Genomic DNA, 17,783 nt, shown 5'->3' on the forward strand with positions numbered 1-17,783 from the left:
ATGAAGTGGGGCCGGCTCATTCAACCCCACAGACTCTTGGAGCTGGTTCCTCGGATTGCTTTACAAAAATTCTTGGGGGGGCAGTGGTGCCTGGCGGGCTGCGTCGGGGGACTGTGCGACTCTTGATCTCCGGGTTTTAAGCTTGAGCCCTGTGATGGGTGTAGAGATTACTTAAAAAATAAAAACTTAAAAAAAAAAAATTCTTTGGGAATGAGACTCTTCAGCTGTGCCCAGCTGTAGCTTCCTGCAAACCAGACGTCAAAATGTGGAATGTTTGGACGGCCCCAGGCTCAGTCAAGGAGGAAGGGGGGGCTCGGCCCGGCCGGAGGGCGCTCCTGGGGCCCAGGGACCGCGCAGGCCCCTGCCAAGGACCCCGGCCTTTGCCCCCCGCGGTGCTCCGGGGGCCGAGGAACCAGCAGCCCTGTGACCTGTCCTTCCCCCGGGACCCTCCGACCTCGCGGGGAGGAATTCCTGACCCTCGAGGTGGGCCCGGGTCGGGCCCACCCGCGGCAGCTGCTCTGGTCCCGCCGCCCCCCCCTCCCCCCGCGACCTCGGCTGCTCCCCCGTGACCTCGGCCGCCCCCCGCGTGACCTCGGCCGCCCCCTGTGACCTCGGCTGCCCCCTGCGACCTCGGCCGCCCCCCGTGACCTCGGCCGCCCCCCGTGACCTCGGCTGCCCCCCGTGACCTCGGCTGCTCCGCCGCGACCTCGGCTGCTCCCCCGTGACCTCGGCCGCCCCCCGTGACCTCGGCTGCTCCCCGCGACCTCGGCCGCCCCCTTCCCAGCCCCTGCGGCTCCCCCTCGGAGGCCCCTCCCGGCGCCCGGCTTCCGGGGCTGCCGCCCGGGGCTCCCCGAACCCCGCCCTCCCGCAGGCCCCCCGGCTCCTCGGTCCCCGACGCGGACGAGGCACACGGCCGGGGGGGGGGGGGGGGGGCGGGGCGGGGGTGTTTGTCCGCCTCGATCCGGGCCGAACAGGACGTGGCCCGGGCCGGCGAGGACCTTCCTCCGCGTCGAGAGGTCCATCCTGGGCAGCGGGTCGGCGCCGCCTTCGGCCCGGGGCGTGACCCTGGGTCCCGGGATCGAGTCCCGCGGCGGGCGCCCTGCAGGAGCCTGCTGCTCCCTCCGCTGGGTCTCTGCCCCCCCCCCCCGGTCTCCATGAATAAATAAATAAAATCTTAAAAAATATATAAAATAAAGAATGCGTCGTGCCCCGCGTGCGGCCCCGGCGCTCACCCACCGGCGGGGCAGGCGGCCCGGGGACCTGGGGACCCGGGGACCCGCCCGCGCCCGCGTTTCCCCCGGGAGCACCCCCGGCGGCGCCCGGAAAGGGGCGCAGTGCCCGAGCCGTGACCCGGGGCCTCGGCGGGGTCGGACGCGCAAGTCGCTGCGGGTCCCGGCGGGTGAAACCCACCGAGCGCGGGCTCCGGCCCCGGGCGGCGGCGCCGCAGGACCCGGAAAGGACACGGACGAGCCACCGCGCCCGGGGCGCCAGGGTCCTGCACCCCCCCAGGGGCGAGCTCGGCGGGCGCCCCGGAGGCGGTGGCTCCCACCCCCCCCCCTCCAGTTCACCCCACTCGTGTTCCTCGGCCTGGGGGAGCGTCGGTGCTGGGTGCTTGCGAGCACCTGAACACCTCGGCCGCTTCTGTTGGGGCTTTTGAGCTTTTTTTTTTTTTTTTTTAGATTGTATTTACTCATGAGAGACCCAGAGAGAGAGAGGGGGGCAGAGACACAGGCAGAGGGAGCAGCAGGCTCCACGCAGGGAGCCCGACGCGGGACTCGATCCCGGGACCCGGGGTCACGGCCTGGGCCCAAGGCAGCCGCTCAGCCGCGAGCCCCCGCCCCCCGAGGGGCGCTGCTCCTTCCTGAGGTTCGCAGTCGCACGGGGAGGCCGCCCCCAGGGTCGAGGGGCGCCTGTCTCTGGCAACCAGGCTGCGCCCCAGCGCCCGGCCGGCTCACAGGCAGCCGAGCTGTCCCGTCCAGGACGGTCGTCAATCGGCACGCGTGGCCCCGGCCCGGGAAGTCTGGGGGTGGGGGTGGGGGGCTCCCACCTTCGTGCGGCCGCCAAGCCTGCCCTCTGCTCCTCACCCTGCCCCCCTTCCGCCCCCTGCGCCCAGGGCCGCCACCTGGGGCTTTGGGGCCCCGACACGTGACCTCACTGCTCTTTGGCCGGTTCCTTCGTCTGCAGAGTAGGGGGTAGTGATGGCACCGGCCTCATAGCAGGAATATGAAATTCAGATACGTATAGCCGGTGTCTGGCATAGAGGATGCGCGGTTTGCTATCATGACATTATTTTTTTTAAGCAGGCTCCATACCCAACGCGGGGCTCAAACCCACGACCCTGAGACCAAGACCTGAGCTTTGGTCAAGAGTCGGATGCTCAAGAGCCAGATGCTCCACCAACAGAGCCGCCCAGGTGCCCCTTATTGTTGCGATTGTTTTTACCTGTTGACAATCAAGAAATAGGGGGTGTAGCCCAGAGTAAGGAGCCCTCATCTTTTTTTTAACTTCCCCTCCTTCCGCAAGGGGCACAGAGCTACCTTCTGCAGCATGGGTCTCCGGAATGGCACTGGTGTCTGTCCCTCCCCTGCTGCGTTCCCAGCAGCGCCGGTGCCCACGAGGTGGACACACTATGTAGGAAAGGCACAGGCACGCACGAAGCCCTCTATTTAGCTGCCGCCCCTGACTTCCCAAGTCAGCGGCTAAAGGAGGCTTCAACCACTGGATTCAATCAAAAGGATTACCTCGACGACCTCGACGACCTCACAGGCACTTTTGGTAAATGCTTTGAGGCTTTTACTCTACAGGTAGTGATGCAAGGTTGCCAAATCCATTTTACCTTCTTGTCGTACAATTTTGAGACATGACGCTCTGATTTAGGACTGGAACTTAACCTGACCTTTATTTGGTGTACATTTAGCATCATGCCCCATACTGGTGTTAAAAGTGGGCCCAGGGGCTCAGTCCGCTAAGCGTTCAACTCTTCTTGGTTTGGGCTCAGGCCATGATCTAGGGTTGTCAGATTGAGCCCCACGTTGGGCTCCACGCTTAGCGGGGAGTCTGCTTCTCTCCCTTTGCCCCCCATCCCACTCGTGTGCTTGTGCTCTCTCCCCCCCAAAAGAAATACTTTAAAAAAAATGGGTCCAGCGAGGGAGGTTAAAACTACATCAGTTAGAACTTACATGTGCTTATGAATTAAGAAATTAAGATCAACTGGATTTTGCAAGGCAGTGCTGAGTCAGTACGGGGCCGATCGGTTCTAACCCAGGCTGGCCGACAGTTAATACACCATTTCCCACCGACATGCGACGCCAGACAGAATGAATGATCTGAAGCTTGATGAAATGGCAGCAGGGTGGGGACTCCTGCCACAATCTGGAAATTAAATGATACGTGAGGATCATTCTGATTAGAAGGTGAATATAAAACCATCACCTAGCCACTCGGGACTCTGGGAGTATTCTGAAAGTACAGCACACACCGTGACCTTCGGGACCACCCAGGGTTTCTCCCACGTAATTGTGCACATAGGATTTGCCTGCTTCTGAGCCTGGGCTGCCGCTGACCAATGATGCTGCTGTCTAGGAAATCTGGGGTTACACAAAAGCAAACCCTAAACTTGAGAGCTCGAGATTTAGTGTTTGTTTTGTTTTGTTTTTTAAAGATTTTATTTATTTGACAGAGACAGAGAAAGCGCACAAGCAGAGGCAGAGGCAGAGGGAGAAGCAGACTCCCTGCTGAGCGGGGAGCCGGATACGGGGCTCGATCCCAGGACCCCGAGATCATGCCCTGAGCCGAAGGCAGATGCATAACTGACTGAGCCACCAGGAGCCCTGATATTTAGCGGTTTTAAAACCTCTGGTCAGGGTGCCCAGGTTGATAAAGCTGAACGCTGCGTGTTATATATATTATAAACATCAAGTAACACCACAAGCATTTTTAAAAAAGGAAGTTTATTGGTCTTTAAATGGCTCAAATTGCAAATAAACCAATCGGGTAGTGGCATCAGCCTAAGACATGTGATGCATCTTTGTCAGTTGGCTTCATAGCACCTCAGTACCCAGGAGAGGAAAGGTCTCAGAGCGAAGTCACAATGTTAGTGGTTAGGACCCCTGGTTAAATAAGACTGCAATGAGTACACGTGGAGATCGCTGGGCCCGCCGGGCCAGTGTTACATCGGCAACTTTAATTCTGCACATGGCATAGCCTATGAAAAAATACGAAATGAAAGATGTACATCTCAAACCCTTTAAGGACAAATATTTAACATGACAAGTCAGATGTAATATCTAAAGAGCTGAGAGTTCCTAAAAAGCCTATTTTTGTTAACTTTACGTACACACCTGTTACCTGGAATGCCTGAACACACCTTTGACTTGTGGAAATTAGGACTGAGCGAAAAGAAAGACGAACTTTGTTGAATCAACTGCCTTAGTCCCAGTCCGAAGAAGAAAAGAAACCTCTTGACAGTGGTGTATTTCCCATTGAAACTACGTCCCCGAATAGCATGCTAGAATTTTCCCAGTGGGCACAGCACACAATGGCGACACAAGCTAACGTCTGGCCTGCGTGTGCCACACGTGCTTTCCGCACTACACTCAGGCTGCCCGCCGGGTGTTAACTTTAGGGAACCGCGCTCTGGCGTTCTTCATTATGAACGCGGACCAGAGAGACTCCCGAGCACTCCCCGAGCCCAACTGCAGCCTCCTGAGCGCACCCTGAGAAATGGCCAGGTGGCAAGCACCCAGGCTTTCCCCAAGTGTTCCAGTGCAAAGGGCCTCAGCTCTAGTGACGTTCTCCGTGTGCCCCGTTCCGGAGAGACCAACGACCTCACACACGCTCACCACTTGTGGGAAGGGATTTCCAGGGACCGGCGTCTTAAAGAAAAACGGGCTCACTGAAACAGAAGTGTGCTGAGTCCTCACAGTCTAAAATTATCTTACAAGTAGATGCTGGCCCTTCATTTCACACTACCTTACAGTTAATTAAAAGTAATCAAGGAGCTCTGGAACCTTACTTTCAAGAACCAGAGTATGGCACACATTTTAAATTTTGGACAGACTCCTAGCAGACGGGTTATTTTTCAAGAATCTTCTATACAAAAGTTGTACTTCATACCAAGCAAGCATTCTCTCACCAGGACACACGCGGCGACAGGCCCACGGCACCAGTGAGGACACACCCAGAATGATGTCACCGGGTATTTTTCGGTTTCTAAATTAAGGCATATTCAAAAATTTCCATGTACAAGTTTACACCACTTTCTACGTTAATCACCAGGTAATTAATGCAGGTTCACAGATGAATTACTCTCAATTTAACTATATGCAACAATCATGCCAATAACTTTTCTTCTATGTTTTGCATAACAATGGTTAAAAAAAGTGGTACAGTTTAACTACCATGTTCACAATTGTCATTTTTCAAGGCAGTAGAAGACCAAGACATTTTAAAATGATATAAAATTTAAGCTTTATAATAAACCAGAGGAAGTAGCCTTTCCTCCCATTCCCCCCACCCCGTCTCAGCTCTAACAGTTCCAGAAAGACTGCCCGCAAAACACAAGCCCACACGCTACATTCGGGACTGCAATAAATGTAGGCAATTATGAAAGAAGTTGAACTTTGCTTCTTGGTGAAGCCACATTAATTTCTTTTTTAAGTGAATTTGACTTTCAGTGCAGTTCCAATTCATGCTTTTAGTGATACATAACAATTTCCAAATTGTTAAAGTAATTTCAGTCAATTGAGCCTTCGATGGCAATGCTTATAAATTATATTTATTAGTATGGTCAAGATAAGAAAGGAGTTTGGGCTTTGATTATAAAATGCAACATCTTTCTCTGATTCTCTTGGCTAAACTTTTCCTCTTCTTTTTTCCATTCTTTTCTTTGCTGTCTTCCATCTTTCTGGCTCGAATTTCTCTCATTAAATCAAAAAATACCTAGAAAGAAGAAAACAGGGTAAATAAAACCAACATATCATATGAGCTTGGTACTTCTTGGAACCAAAGCCGCAAACCTGGGAAATAAGCTAAGAATGACGACTTAAGGGTTCCTGTTCGGGGAGCACAAGGAGAAGATGGCACAAAACCAGAGAGACTCGGCAGGAGGGGGCCGGTGGGGAAGGATCGCCGTTGAGATCCCGCCCCGGCCCCCACCCAGTCCCACCCGGTCCGCCGGCTCAGCCATGATCAAGGCGATCCTCAGCTTCAACAACCACGGGAAGCCGCGGCTCTCCAAGTCCTACCAGCCCGACAGTGAAGATACACAACAGCACATCAGCAGGGAGACATTCCATTTGGTAGCTAAGAGAGATGGAAATGTTTGTAATTTCCTAGACGGAGGACTGTTAATCGGAGGATCTGACAACAAACTGATGTATAGACATTATGCAACGCTGTATTTTGTTTTTTGTGTGGATTCTTCAGAAAGTGAACTTGGCATTTTAGATCTAATTCAAGTCTTTGTGGAAATATTAGACAAGTGTTTTGAAAATGTGAACTGGATTTAATTTTCCATGTGATAAGGTTCACGATATTCTTGCAGAAATGGTGATGGGGGAAATGGTATTGGAGACCAACATGAATGAGACTGTTACACAAATTGATGCACAAAATAAACTGGAGAAATCTGAGGCTGGCTTAGCGGGAGCTCCAGCCGTGCTGTATAAGCTGTAAAGAATATGAGTCTTCCGGAGATCCCAAGAAATATTAACATTGGTGATATCAGTATAAAAGTGCCAAACCTGGCCTCTTTTAAATAAAATTAAAAGGCCACTCCCAGGTAAAATCCAGGGGGAAAAGTCATCTAAGTTTACCATGCACTTATTTACCAAAAATAAGAGGAAGAGAGTCTTAACTTTTGCTCTGGATTTAAGTCAAGGTACTGTATAAAAGTTGTGTAAAATCGTATGGAAGTTCAATGTTGCTTTTCTTGCTCAGTGATTTTGAAGAAATTGAGTAGTTCCAGTGTGATATTTCTCTTTCTTTTCTAAACCGCATTCCTGTGCCCACCTGAAAGCATGCCTCTATGTATTGGCTACTACAGTAATTCAAACAGTGTTTGAGACATTTCTTTAAATTATGTACAATCCACAATGTTGGTGTATTGTATGGATCACAAGTGCAGCATCCCATAATTCTTTGTGTTATTTGTCACGGTTGTTATTTAAACAACCAAATATGTATTGCATGAAAACATTATGACCTTTCCTCTTAGTTTAAATAAACTCCAAGGTAACTGGACTTCTAAAGTACCTTTCTATTTGCCTGATATCTACTTTAGCAATAATTTTTTTATGACCCTCTGACTCAACAAAGTAAATAAAAGTATATTTTATCACTGTTAAAAACAAACAAACAAACAAACAAACAAACAAATCCCAGAGACTCCTTCCCCAAGGTACTGGGAAAACTGGGAACTTTCCTGTACTGCACTTTTCGGTAAAATTGTTCCCATCATTAACCTAATCTTCCCATTCCAATTTTCAGGGGAAAAAAAAAAAAAAAAAAAAGACCAAAGCCCTACAAATGATGATAGCTCCAAAGTTAAAGCTCAGTGGATTCCATCTGAGTAACTTAAAACGAATGAATGTATTTTACTCATTCACATTTAAAAGTAATTAATTTAATAAAATTTATAGGTAATAACTATAGTTTACATATAGATATAATATCTAGTTAATAATTTGACTTTTCTTCAGCTCCATTTTTAGAAACAAAGCTAAGGAAAACAAGTCCTTCCTTTATCATTTTGATACCAGATGCGAAGAAAACAATTTCTTTCAACATATTTGAGAATTTATCAATTCTGATGCCTAGAAACTGGCAAATGAGAGATATTCGCATAATCATTTAAAAATTACTAGTGTAACCACTCAAAAGTTAAATGTCAGTAACAAATGTCTGAGGGCAGACAGGTCTACAGGGACGTGGGCTCAGACTGCCCAGTCATGAGTGTGTGTGTGATGCCTGGAAGAATGACTTTCATGGGTTACATTCTAAAATTCTGAATTAAAAAAAATTGTTATAATTTCTATTTTATTTTTCTCATAAGCATGAAATAAGATGTGACATCACACCAATGTATTAAGAACTCACTCAACTGAAATCAGAGATTTAAAAAACTCTAGTTAGCTTGTGCATTGCTGAGTGTTGTAAGTAAGCAAACGTATGCTATGGAATGGCTGCTGGGCCTTTTCAAACACTCCTCCAGCTGTCTAAAGGAAACACTAACTGGAAAAGACAGGTGCTGTCAAGGATAGCAGAGAGCTACCTGCATGTGTGCAGAACAGGAGTTATGTGGATTTGCCTGCATTTGAAATGGAAACAATGAAATGATAAACCAGACGCCAATATTATTTTCAGGAGGAAGAGAACAGGGGACACGGAACAGTGAGGCATCTCTGAATATACCTCGTCATACAACTTCTACTTTGGAAATGTAAGTGTTTTACAGCTTAAAAAACAAAAATAAGGGCAGCCCCGGTGGCGCAGCGGTTTAACGCCGCCTACAGCCTAGGGCGTGATCCTGGGGACCCTGGATTGAGTCCCACGTCGGGCTCCCAGTATGGAGCCTGCTTCTCCCTCTGCCTGTGTCTCTGCCTCTCTCTCTGTCTCTATAAATAAATAAAAAAATTAAAAAAAATTAAAAAAAAAACCAAAAAACAAAAATAAACACAAAAAGCAGCTGCCCAAAACTGAAAATCAAACTAAAACAAGACTAACTACATGTTCGTAGTTATATACAAGATATATACAAGTATATATACAAGAATAAAAAATAAAACCTCAACAAATAAAAAACAAAACAAGAAAAATCTTAAACTTCACTTTGTAATTTAGCGGTTGGTAGTTACAGTGGTATTACTCTTTTGGAAGAATTTTATATATACGCTGCAGGATAGTGTATGAGCAATTATGTGGGTTAGGAATGACGATTTTCAGTGTAAGAGAGATGATACATCTTTCTTATATCTAAGTAAGATATAAAGTCAAAGAGGTAGAGATCCTGAAAGCTAAAATTGAATTAGCAGTAACAGTATGATCTCATGATTTGTTTTCTTTCAATTATACGCATTTCCCAGCACTTCACTGAAAGGCCATGAAGCAATGACAACCCAACAGCAGTAAGCACATTAGTCCTCAGGCTGTTGCTGCTAAACACCATTCCTCCCAAGAGAACCAGTGTTCCTTAGATAAACGGCTGATTCCTGATCTGAAGCAAGAAACAGAAAGTAAATCAGAAGGCAAGGAAACTACTGGGGGGAAAAAAAAAGGCAAGGAAGCGACCAGAGACTAATGGCTTAAGTCAAACGGACACAGGACCAACACACAAAGGGGTGTGAATGGTTAGAACAGGGAAAAACTGAGCAAAGCAAGCCCACAGAGAGTGCAGGAGACTGAAACACATGGGTAACACGACCCCTGGGGTCTCTGCCCTCACTCCTTGGATCTTGGCTTCCCTGCGGCGATTTTAGAATGTCTGTGCTTGGAGTGCACAGCTGGCCAGCTCGGGCAGGAAGCTTCCAAACTAGCTACATATAGTATCAGAGGACTTGCTTGTGGCTTCCTGATGCACATAGATCACTATGGAGTGAACTTCAGAAGAAGGTTTTTTTTAAAGTAGGCTCCACACCCAGCATGGAGCCCATCACTGGGCTTGATCTCATGACCCTGTGATCACGACCTGAGCTGAAATCAAGAGTTGGACGCCCGAACAACTGCACCACCCAAGCGCCTGTTATAAAATTCAAAAAGTAAACTACAGAAATGGATGATCTTCATACACAGAAATATTTTATATATATATACAACATATATGTGTGTGTATGTGTATATATATATTTATTATTTATATAAATAAAAGTACTATATATAAAAATCCTATTTATACAGGGAAACACAAGCAAACACAAGCTTTCCCTTAGACTCTAGATATTGGTCTTTAAATGCAGATAAACGTCTGGAAAGACATACTTAAGTTAGTACGAATTTTTCTTATACAATAAGCAGGTGTTCACGTTTTTAATGACAAAAAAATTAAAAATACAGTACATTTCTCCTAAAATTCTTTTCCCAACATAAAATTGGCTCTCTTTATGTAATAAATCATATTCTCCTTTTTGACATCTACTTGTTCAATCTCTTTCCATTCCTCCAAGGTGTTCCTTAAAAATTAAGAGCAATCTTGGAGTTATGCATTAAAGAACCAGGACATTTAGCCAGAAGGCCACTAACAAGGTCATGAAGTGAACCTGGCACCCAGTGAGTCTAAAAAGCAGGTTTGCCAGGTGGACCCTTGCCTCTGGGTGACTCCCCTGTGACAGGCATGGCCTCTGAGACAGGCGAGGCCCCGGCTGGACCACTCAGATGGTCATGAAGCTTTTTACAGGGTGGACTCAAAATCTGCCTCTGAAACTTCGATGTGATGGTCTATTTGGAATCCAGATGAGGACACGGCATGAGCCCTTAATGTCTCGTAGGGGAGTTGAGCGTTTGTTTTCTGTGACAAAACAAGATACTACCTAATATAATAGAAGGAGACAATATTAACACTCACTACCCCAGAAAACTTGTCCAGGCTTCATAGTGGGTGACGTACGCTCTGGGGGATACCACAGGTACTCCAACTGTTGTGTGTTGTAAATAGTCGGGAGATGACACAGGCACTTAGGTCGGCCACACCTAGAACCAGCAGACGCCATCACAGGCCTTTTGAACTTGAATCGGGTATGTAATCTCTCTGCATCTCAGTTTCCTCATCTAAAAAAGTGAGCATGGGAAGAGTACTTACACCTTACGGGGTTAAAGATACCTGGTTAGTGCTGCCTACAGTGCCTGCGTCTTATAAGCACAAATGAATATGTGCTCTTCTAATTATTAACTTTATTTCCTTAGCAAGAAACCAAATATAACCTAATTCTAGAAACTGGATAGTTGCTTTAAGTTACTTTTATTTAGCCACTGAGGTATTTTATCTGGCATTTACACTCTTCGGGCTGTTGTGGTACGTGAAATGACGGTATTTATAAGCCGCCACATTTAATGTTATTTTGCTTTGGAGAGGTGACCCCTGACTACAGACTACATTTCCCCAAACTGGCCACAGCAACACCCCCCTTCCTGCTTTTCCAGCACCTTGCCACCCCCATCAGGAAGTGGAGTGGATTCCCCTTCCTCCTGAACCTGGGCGGGACTCTGTGACCACTGCAGTTAACAGGGCAACATGGAAATAATGCTGCATAACTTCCGAGGCTAAGTCATAAAAGGTGATGTGGTTGCTGCCTGGTTCTTCTCTTGTGACACTTGCCCCTGGCGCTCACCATGCCACCCTTCTACAGGGACGGGTTTTTGTTTGTTTTTTAAATATTTTATTTATTTATTCATGACAGACAGAGAGAGACAGAGGCAGAGACACAGGCAGAAGGAGAAGCAGGCTCTCTGCAGGGAGCCCAACATGGGACTCGATCCCGGGTCCCGAGGATCACGCCCTGGGCTGAAGGCGGCGCTAAACTCCTGAGCCACCCGGGCTCGGCATGACGCCTAAAGCACGACACGTGGAGAAGGTCCCATGGTGAGGAACGGAGGAGTCCCTGGACAACAGCCAGCATCAACTGGCTGACTCAGACACGTGTGAACAGTCTTGTGAACCTAAGTGGAGATGCTTCCAGCTGAGGCACCAGATACTGTGAAGCAGAGACAAGCCACCTCCACTGGGACCCGTCCAAATTCTTGGCCCAGTGGTTCTCAGAGCATAGTAAACGGTGGTCTGCTCGTGATACAGCCAGAGTAACCAAAATAGCCTAGACCCAGCCCCGCCCCTGCCAGGGCCGCAGTCTGCACCACTGGGGAGCTTGCAGGAAATGCAAATTCTCAGCTCCCACTCATAGCACATGAATCAAAATCTCTGCGGGTAAGACCCAGGAATCCGCGTCCGTCCGTGAAGTCTCAGAGACAATTTACAGCTAGCAGTTGAGAGGCACTCGGCACAGCCTAGATGCCGGGGGCTGGCAAAGGCCCCATTGCGGGGCTCAGGGAGCCTGCCCTGCCTCAGCCGATGGGCAGTCTTCCGGAAGATGTGCGTCTCCGACAGGAGGATGAAATAAGGCACCTGGGCCGGCTCCTAGAAAGGAGGCAGGACTCGGGGAAGGGCCACCTGAACGAAGGGGGAAGATCGGATAGAGGAAAAAACAGGGTGGGGAGCGGAGGCGTAGTAATAGATTTCGAAGCCCTCTTCTCTGGGGCTCCTGTCTCGGGAGGCACCTTTACTTCGGAGCACCGGTATGGGGTTGGGCAGGTGTCAGCTCAGAGGACTTCTGCCACGTCTTTTAAATTATCCAGCCGATCAGGATTAAGAAACGAAATTTTTTAAAAAGGCAGGGATTCAGGTCAGAATCCTGTCAGCACGAGGAAAAAAGTCTCATGTTGCGGTGTCTCTCGGGAACCTGAGGACAAGGTGAAGTAGGAAATTCCTCACGTGCTGCACTGGAGCATTCAGGGCGGATACAAATCAGCACATGCTAAATCACCATTTGCAAGTTTCACAAATCTCTAGACAGTGGAGCTGAGACAAAGCGAATCAACTTATTGTTAACATGATGTGCAGTAAGGAGGGCCACCCTTTACCTTGTCGACATTAGCTCGGGTTTTCGCAGATGTTTCCACATAGTTAACATTCCACTGGTCGGCTCTGGTTTTTGCCTCTTCTACAGAAACCTGCCTTTTATCTTCTAAGTCTGATTTGTTACCAACCAGCAGAAATGGAACATTCTCATCTTCTTTTACTCTTAAAATCTGCTCCCTGGACAAGAGGAAATGAGAAAGAAATATTAAAATTACCCCCACATGTTATACTAACAAAATAACAAAACCCATCTGCAATTAGCATTTGTTTACATGTTCCTTTACAATAGCAACTAGCTCATGCATGGTAGGAAATGAGCCGCGCCTCCTCCTTATTCCACCATCGATCACCTGAATTACATACTCACTTCACAGATGAAGGAAAAATGCACTAGCGAGGAGAACATAAATACGGCAGTAGAGGCACAAAATCCAAGTGTCAAACGCAACTTTCTCCAAATGCTTTTTAAAAATCAACTTCTACTGGAAGGATGGTTTTAGATGTGTAGGACAGTCGCAAAGACGCTAGAGTTCCCATACCCTCGCACCCACGTTCCCCTTACGGGCAACATCTTAACGTTAGTGTGGTACATTTATCACAACTAATGAGCCACTCTTGAGACGTCTTTATTAACTGAAGTTCGAATTTTATTCCAATGTTCTTAGTTTTTACCTAATGTCCTCTCCCTGTTCCAGGATCCTGTCCAGGATCCCGCGTGACATTTAGTCATCACATCTCCTCAGATTCCACGTGGTTCTGACAGTTCCCAGACCTCCTTTGTTTCTGATGACCTTGACAGTTTTGAGACATGCTGGGCAGCTACTTTGTAGAAAATCTCTCAGTTGGGATTTGGCTGATGTTTCTCTCATGATTAAAGTGGGGTCACAGGTTTGGGGGAGGACTGCCTCACATCACCGGTCCCACTAAATGTTTCTAAAAACCCCACAAAGGCCAGACATCTCTCGAGTACAGATGTTTATTATTATTATTATTATTATTATTATTATTATTTAAGATTATTATAATTTAAGATTTTATTTACTTATTCATGAGAGACAGAGAGACAGGGAGAGGCAGAGACACAGGCAGAGGGAGAAGCAGGCTCCATGCAGGGAGCTCGATGTGGGACTTGATCCCGGGACTCCAGGATCAGGCCCTGGGCTGAAGGCAGCACTAAACTGCTGAGTCACCCGGGGTGCCCAGATGTTGTGTTTAGAGAGAAGTTATGTGCCATCACCAGTTTTAAAGGTGTCATGGTTCTCGGCCCTTCCCAGTCATGTGACTCTGGGCAAAAATGCTTCTTTGCCCTGGTCTCCTCACATGGAAAATGGGGCTAACCACAGAACCTTCTTCAGCCAGGTGCTATGAGGATGAAATGTAAAGTACCTAGACTTGTGTCTGCCACACAGTGAATCCTCAATGAATGATAGTTGCTCTTAGTGATTGCTGGAGAAAGGTTTCTTCCAAAATCAACACTCTCTGGCTATCTTACTGATGCCCCTCCTTTGAAATTATTAAGGGATTTGAAACTACAGGAACAATATTTTAGACTAAGAGAAAAGGAGATGAGTAACGGGGTTATTAGCATGACAGATTAGCAGAGGACACGGACTTTGCAGCGATCTCTCGTGATGTTTGAGATGGAATACGAATCTTTGCCAAGCCTTAATCTCACATTTGTCTATTCTGTGCTTCCTTGACAGCATCGCCTGAATACCACCACCATCTCCACTGAATACCACCACCACCTCCACTGCTGCTAGCATTTTACTGAGTGCTCGCAATGGCCATGGGCTTTAAATGTCACTAACTGCACGCGTTATGTTATGCACCACTAAGAAAAACTGCTGCCAGTCATAATGAAAGATGTTCTACTAGAAGACAAGGGCCTGATTTTAAGAGATGATAAGATGTAAAAGAATGTGTGTTTTAGAATCTATGAAATTCGCTAGTATCCAGCTCGTCTTGTTCATCTTGTTCACTGAGAGCAGTGCCTGGTGCGTGGTGAGCACTGTGTATTAGGCAGTGTTATTTTTAGTATTCCTTCATTCACCTGGTTACCGATGTTGTCGTAAACATTCCAACACACTCAGCGCTTGCAGGCAGCTGTCTGGACCTGAATTCCTAGTTTTCTAGCATGAGCAGATTATGGACCACACAGTCACCTCCATCTTTCACTGATCTGTACTTACCTTAACCACCCTATGAGGAATGAAACAGGTCAGGGGGCCCAGTAACTGGGGGACGTGTGCTAAGCTGTACAGGACAGGAGGGCTGTGATGTTTTCCTCCACTCACGTGACCTCTTGCAAAGACCATGGCCACACCACCATTACTCCTATTAAATTTATGTGTTTGTGAAGAGGACATTGGCCAGTCATAATCTTTTTCCAGTGTTGGGGACAACAATGTGCTGTTACCTTCTTAACCAGGTTCTTTTGTGATCAACAGCCTCAACGAAGATGTCAACAATAGACTTATGACTTGATCTCACTAACTACCAGAGACTGACTCTGGTTTCTTTGACTCTAGTACTTCTGGTCATATGTATACACAGTCATTAATATATTTCTTAGTAAATACCTACTAGGCTCTCTGCGTCAGGGGCTTCAGGAAGACCAATACTTCCTGTTACTGTGTGATGAATGCTACCACAAATGTAGCCGTGGAAAGCCCATGCACTTCCTGGGTTCAGGGATGAGAAGACATTATTTCTTAGAGTGAATTAGTTGGTTTTAATTAGCTACTTTCCTGGATGTCAGAGAAAGGCAATGCTCATCTTCATTCACATTTTACTTAATGTGATGCTCCCTTTAAATAGAATTTAAAGGCAACTATAGAATTTTAGAATAGGAAAGTACCTTTACAAACTGGTCCAACTTCTTCATTTTTGACGTGCGAACTAAAAAAAATAAGAGAGTTTTCTAACATTTCTTTCTTTTTTTTTTTTTTAAATTTTATTTATTTATTTGAGAGAGAGCCAGAGTGAGAGAGTACAAAAGCAGGGTGAGGGGCAGAGGGAAAAGCAGGCTCCCCGCTGAGCAGGGAGCCTGACGTGGGGCCCCATCTCAGTATCCTGGGATCATGACCTGAGCTGAAGGCCGATGTTTAACCTACTGAGCCACCTAGGTGTGCCTCTAATGTTTCTATCAAACGTTTACTCTAATGTTTCTATCAAACGATTGCTAAGCATGCCCTGTATGATACATGCCAGGAACTGTGCCAAATATGGGTACTAGGGATACTTGGCTAGGAAACAGGTCCTGCTCTCAAGAGTTTTCCCCTTGTCAGAAAAAGCACACAAATCAAGCTGATTCTGAGAGGGTAGTAAGTGTGCTAGTGGTGCTGTTGCAAGCATACCGCTCACGCAGATGAGGAAACGGGGGCTCTGCCTCGGTGATGGGAGGCCCAGGAAGGCTCAAGAGAGGCCCTACCACTGGTACTACACCCTGTGGGCGAGACCGCGTGGTGTGTAACCATTCAGACGGTCTCAAAAATGTTTTCCTGTTGCTGCTGAGTCACTGGGACTATTTTTATTTATGGGAAGGGGAACACGTCGGAGGTACAATAGAAGAGTAATGAATGATTCATTTATTTTCTGTCACAGCAGTGCCTAAGATTCTTACTCTTGGCGGAAAAATACCTTATTCCCTTGAGATACCACTTTGTCTTTGGCAACTATGGTGACAACATTTATCCCATTACCTAGACCAGGACTTGCTGCATAACAAGCACTCAGATATTTGCTAAATGAGTGAATAAGCACCGACATTTAAATTAACTTTCAACATGTCTCCCAAGATTATAAGTCACCAGGGCCTGCCACCCTTTGTACTTTCTTTATCATATATGAAACTCTTTCCTTAGAGAAACCAACAAAATTAATTTTATAAATTAATCTGCATTTTAAAAGTTTCTCAATGACTTTTGTTTTTTCTACAAAGAATGCTCTCTTAAATTTCTTCAGTTCTGGGACTTTCAAGTGTATGTGAAAAAAGAAGCTTTATATAAAGCCAGGTTCAGTTTTTGCTCGACCTCCAGAAAACTTCTTTCCTTGTCTGTGGAAATCCTTCTTATCCTTCTGGCTCACCTATGTTACAAAAGCCTCCTGGATCCCTGTAATGAGCACTGTCTACATCTCCTACTCTGTTACTACCTTGCTCTTGGTTTCATGGTTTTTGCTGCTAGGCTGTGTCAATCTTTAAAAGATACACTACAGGGGCACCTGGGTGGCTCAGTGATTGAGCGCCTGCCTTTGGCCCAGGGTGTGATCCTAGGGTCCTGAGATCAAGTCCCACATCCGGCTCCCTGCATGGAGGAGCCTGCTTCTCCCTCTGCTTATGTCTCTGCCTCTCTCTCTCCATGTCTTTCATGAATAAATAAAATCTTAAAAAAAAAGAAAAAGATACACTACATGCTCTCTTCTTTTGCATCCCTCATACCAAGGCAAACTTGAAACAAAAAAAATAAAAAAATATAATGAAAAAAATACTTTTTTTTGGGGGGGGGGCCTGGGTGACTTGGTCGGTTGAGTGTCCAACTTGGTTTCAGCTCAGATCATGATCTCAGAGTTGTCAGATCAAGCCCTGCACTGGGTTCCATGCTCAGTGCAGTCTGCTTGGGAGTCTCCCTCTGCCCCTCCCCCTGCTCGCACTGTCTCTCTAAAATAAATAAATAAAATCTTAAAAAAAAGGGATACTTTTGATTATACACGTAATATTGGAGACTATTCAAGAACTTATTTATGCTGTATTTCTCTTATAACCTCTCTCCCCTTTACCAGCTGCACCCCTGCAAACCAAATGGATGACAGATTTTGATTAAGCAAATGGTAAGATATAAAAAATACTATATAACAAAACCTCGTGTGCCAATCTATGGTATTATTTCTATTAAAAGAAATCAGGGGTGCCTGGGTGGCTCAGTTGGTTAAGTGGCTGCTTTGGGCTCAGGTCACGATCTCAGGGTCCTGGGATTGAGTCCTGCATCCCGCTCCCTGCTCAGGAGGGAGTCTGCTTCTTCCTCTTCCTCTGCCCCTACCCCTGCTTGTGCTCTCCCTCACTCTCAAATAAATAAAATCTTAAAGGAAAAATCAGTGTGTGCTGTCAGGGGATCTGTGTTGTGAGGAGGATGGCGATGTGCCTGCTGAGCATTACACAGGG

The 17,783-nt window shown here is 46.9% G+C and overlaps 2 protein-coding genes across 2 annotated transcripts in view; one reads left to right on the forward strand and one right to left on the reverse strand.

Annotated features, from left to right (window-relative positions):
- Positions 1-5,754: 5,754 nt before the first annotated feature.
- RALA (RAS like proto-oncogene A) overlaps positions 5,755-17,783 on the reverse strand; it is a 72,995-nt gene continuing 60,966 nt past the window's right edge. The window contains exons 4-5 of the mRNA XM_055300831.1: positions 12,625-12,799; positions 5,755-5,940 (exon numbers count right to left, since the gene is read on the reverse strand). Of these exons, the coding sequence (XP_055156806.1) occupies positions 5,818-5,940; positions 12,625-12,799 (298 nt within the window). The 3' untranslated portion in view covers positions 5,755-5,817. The remainder of the gene's footprint in view (positions 5,941-12,624; positions 12,800-17,783) is intronic.
- LOC129494121 (AP-3 complex subunit sigma-1-like) lies at positions 5,947-12,618 on the forward strand. Its single transcript, XM_055300833.1, is given in 3 exon segments — positions 5,947-6,489; positions 6,492-6,515; positions 6,518-12,618. Coding segments are annotated over 3 exon segments (594 nt in total). The 5' UTR covers positions 5,947-6,077; the 3' UTR covers positions 6,676-12,618.

This window comes from Nyctereutes procyonoides, unplaced genomic scaffold (genome assembly GCF_905146905.1).
Source record: "Nyctereutes procyonoides isolate TBG_1078 unplaced genomic scaffold, NYPRO_anot_genome, whole genome shotgun sequence".
Classification (NCBI taxonomy): Eukaryota; Metazoa; Chordata; class Mammalia; order Carnivora; family Canidae; genus Nyctereutes; species Nyctereutes procyonoides.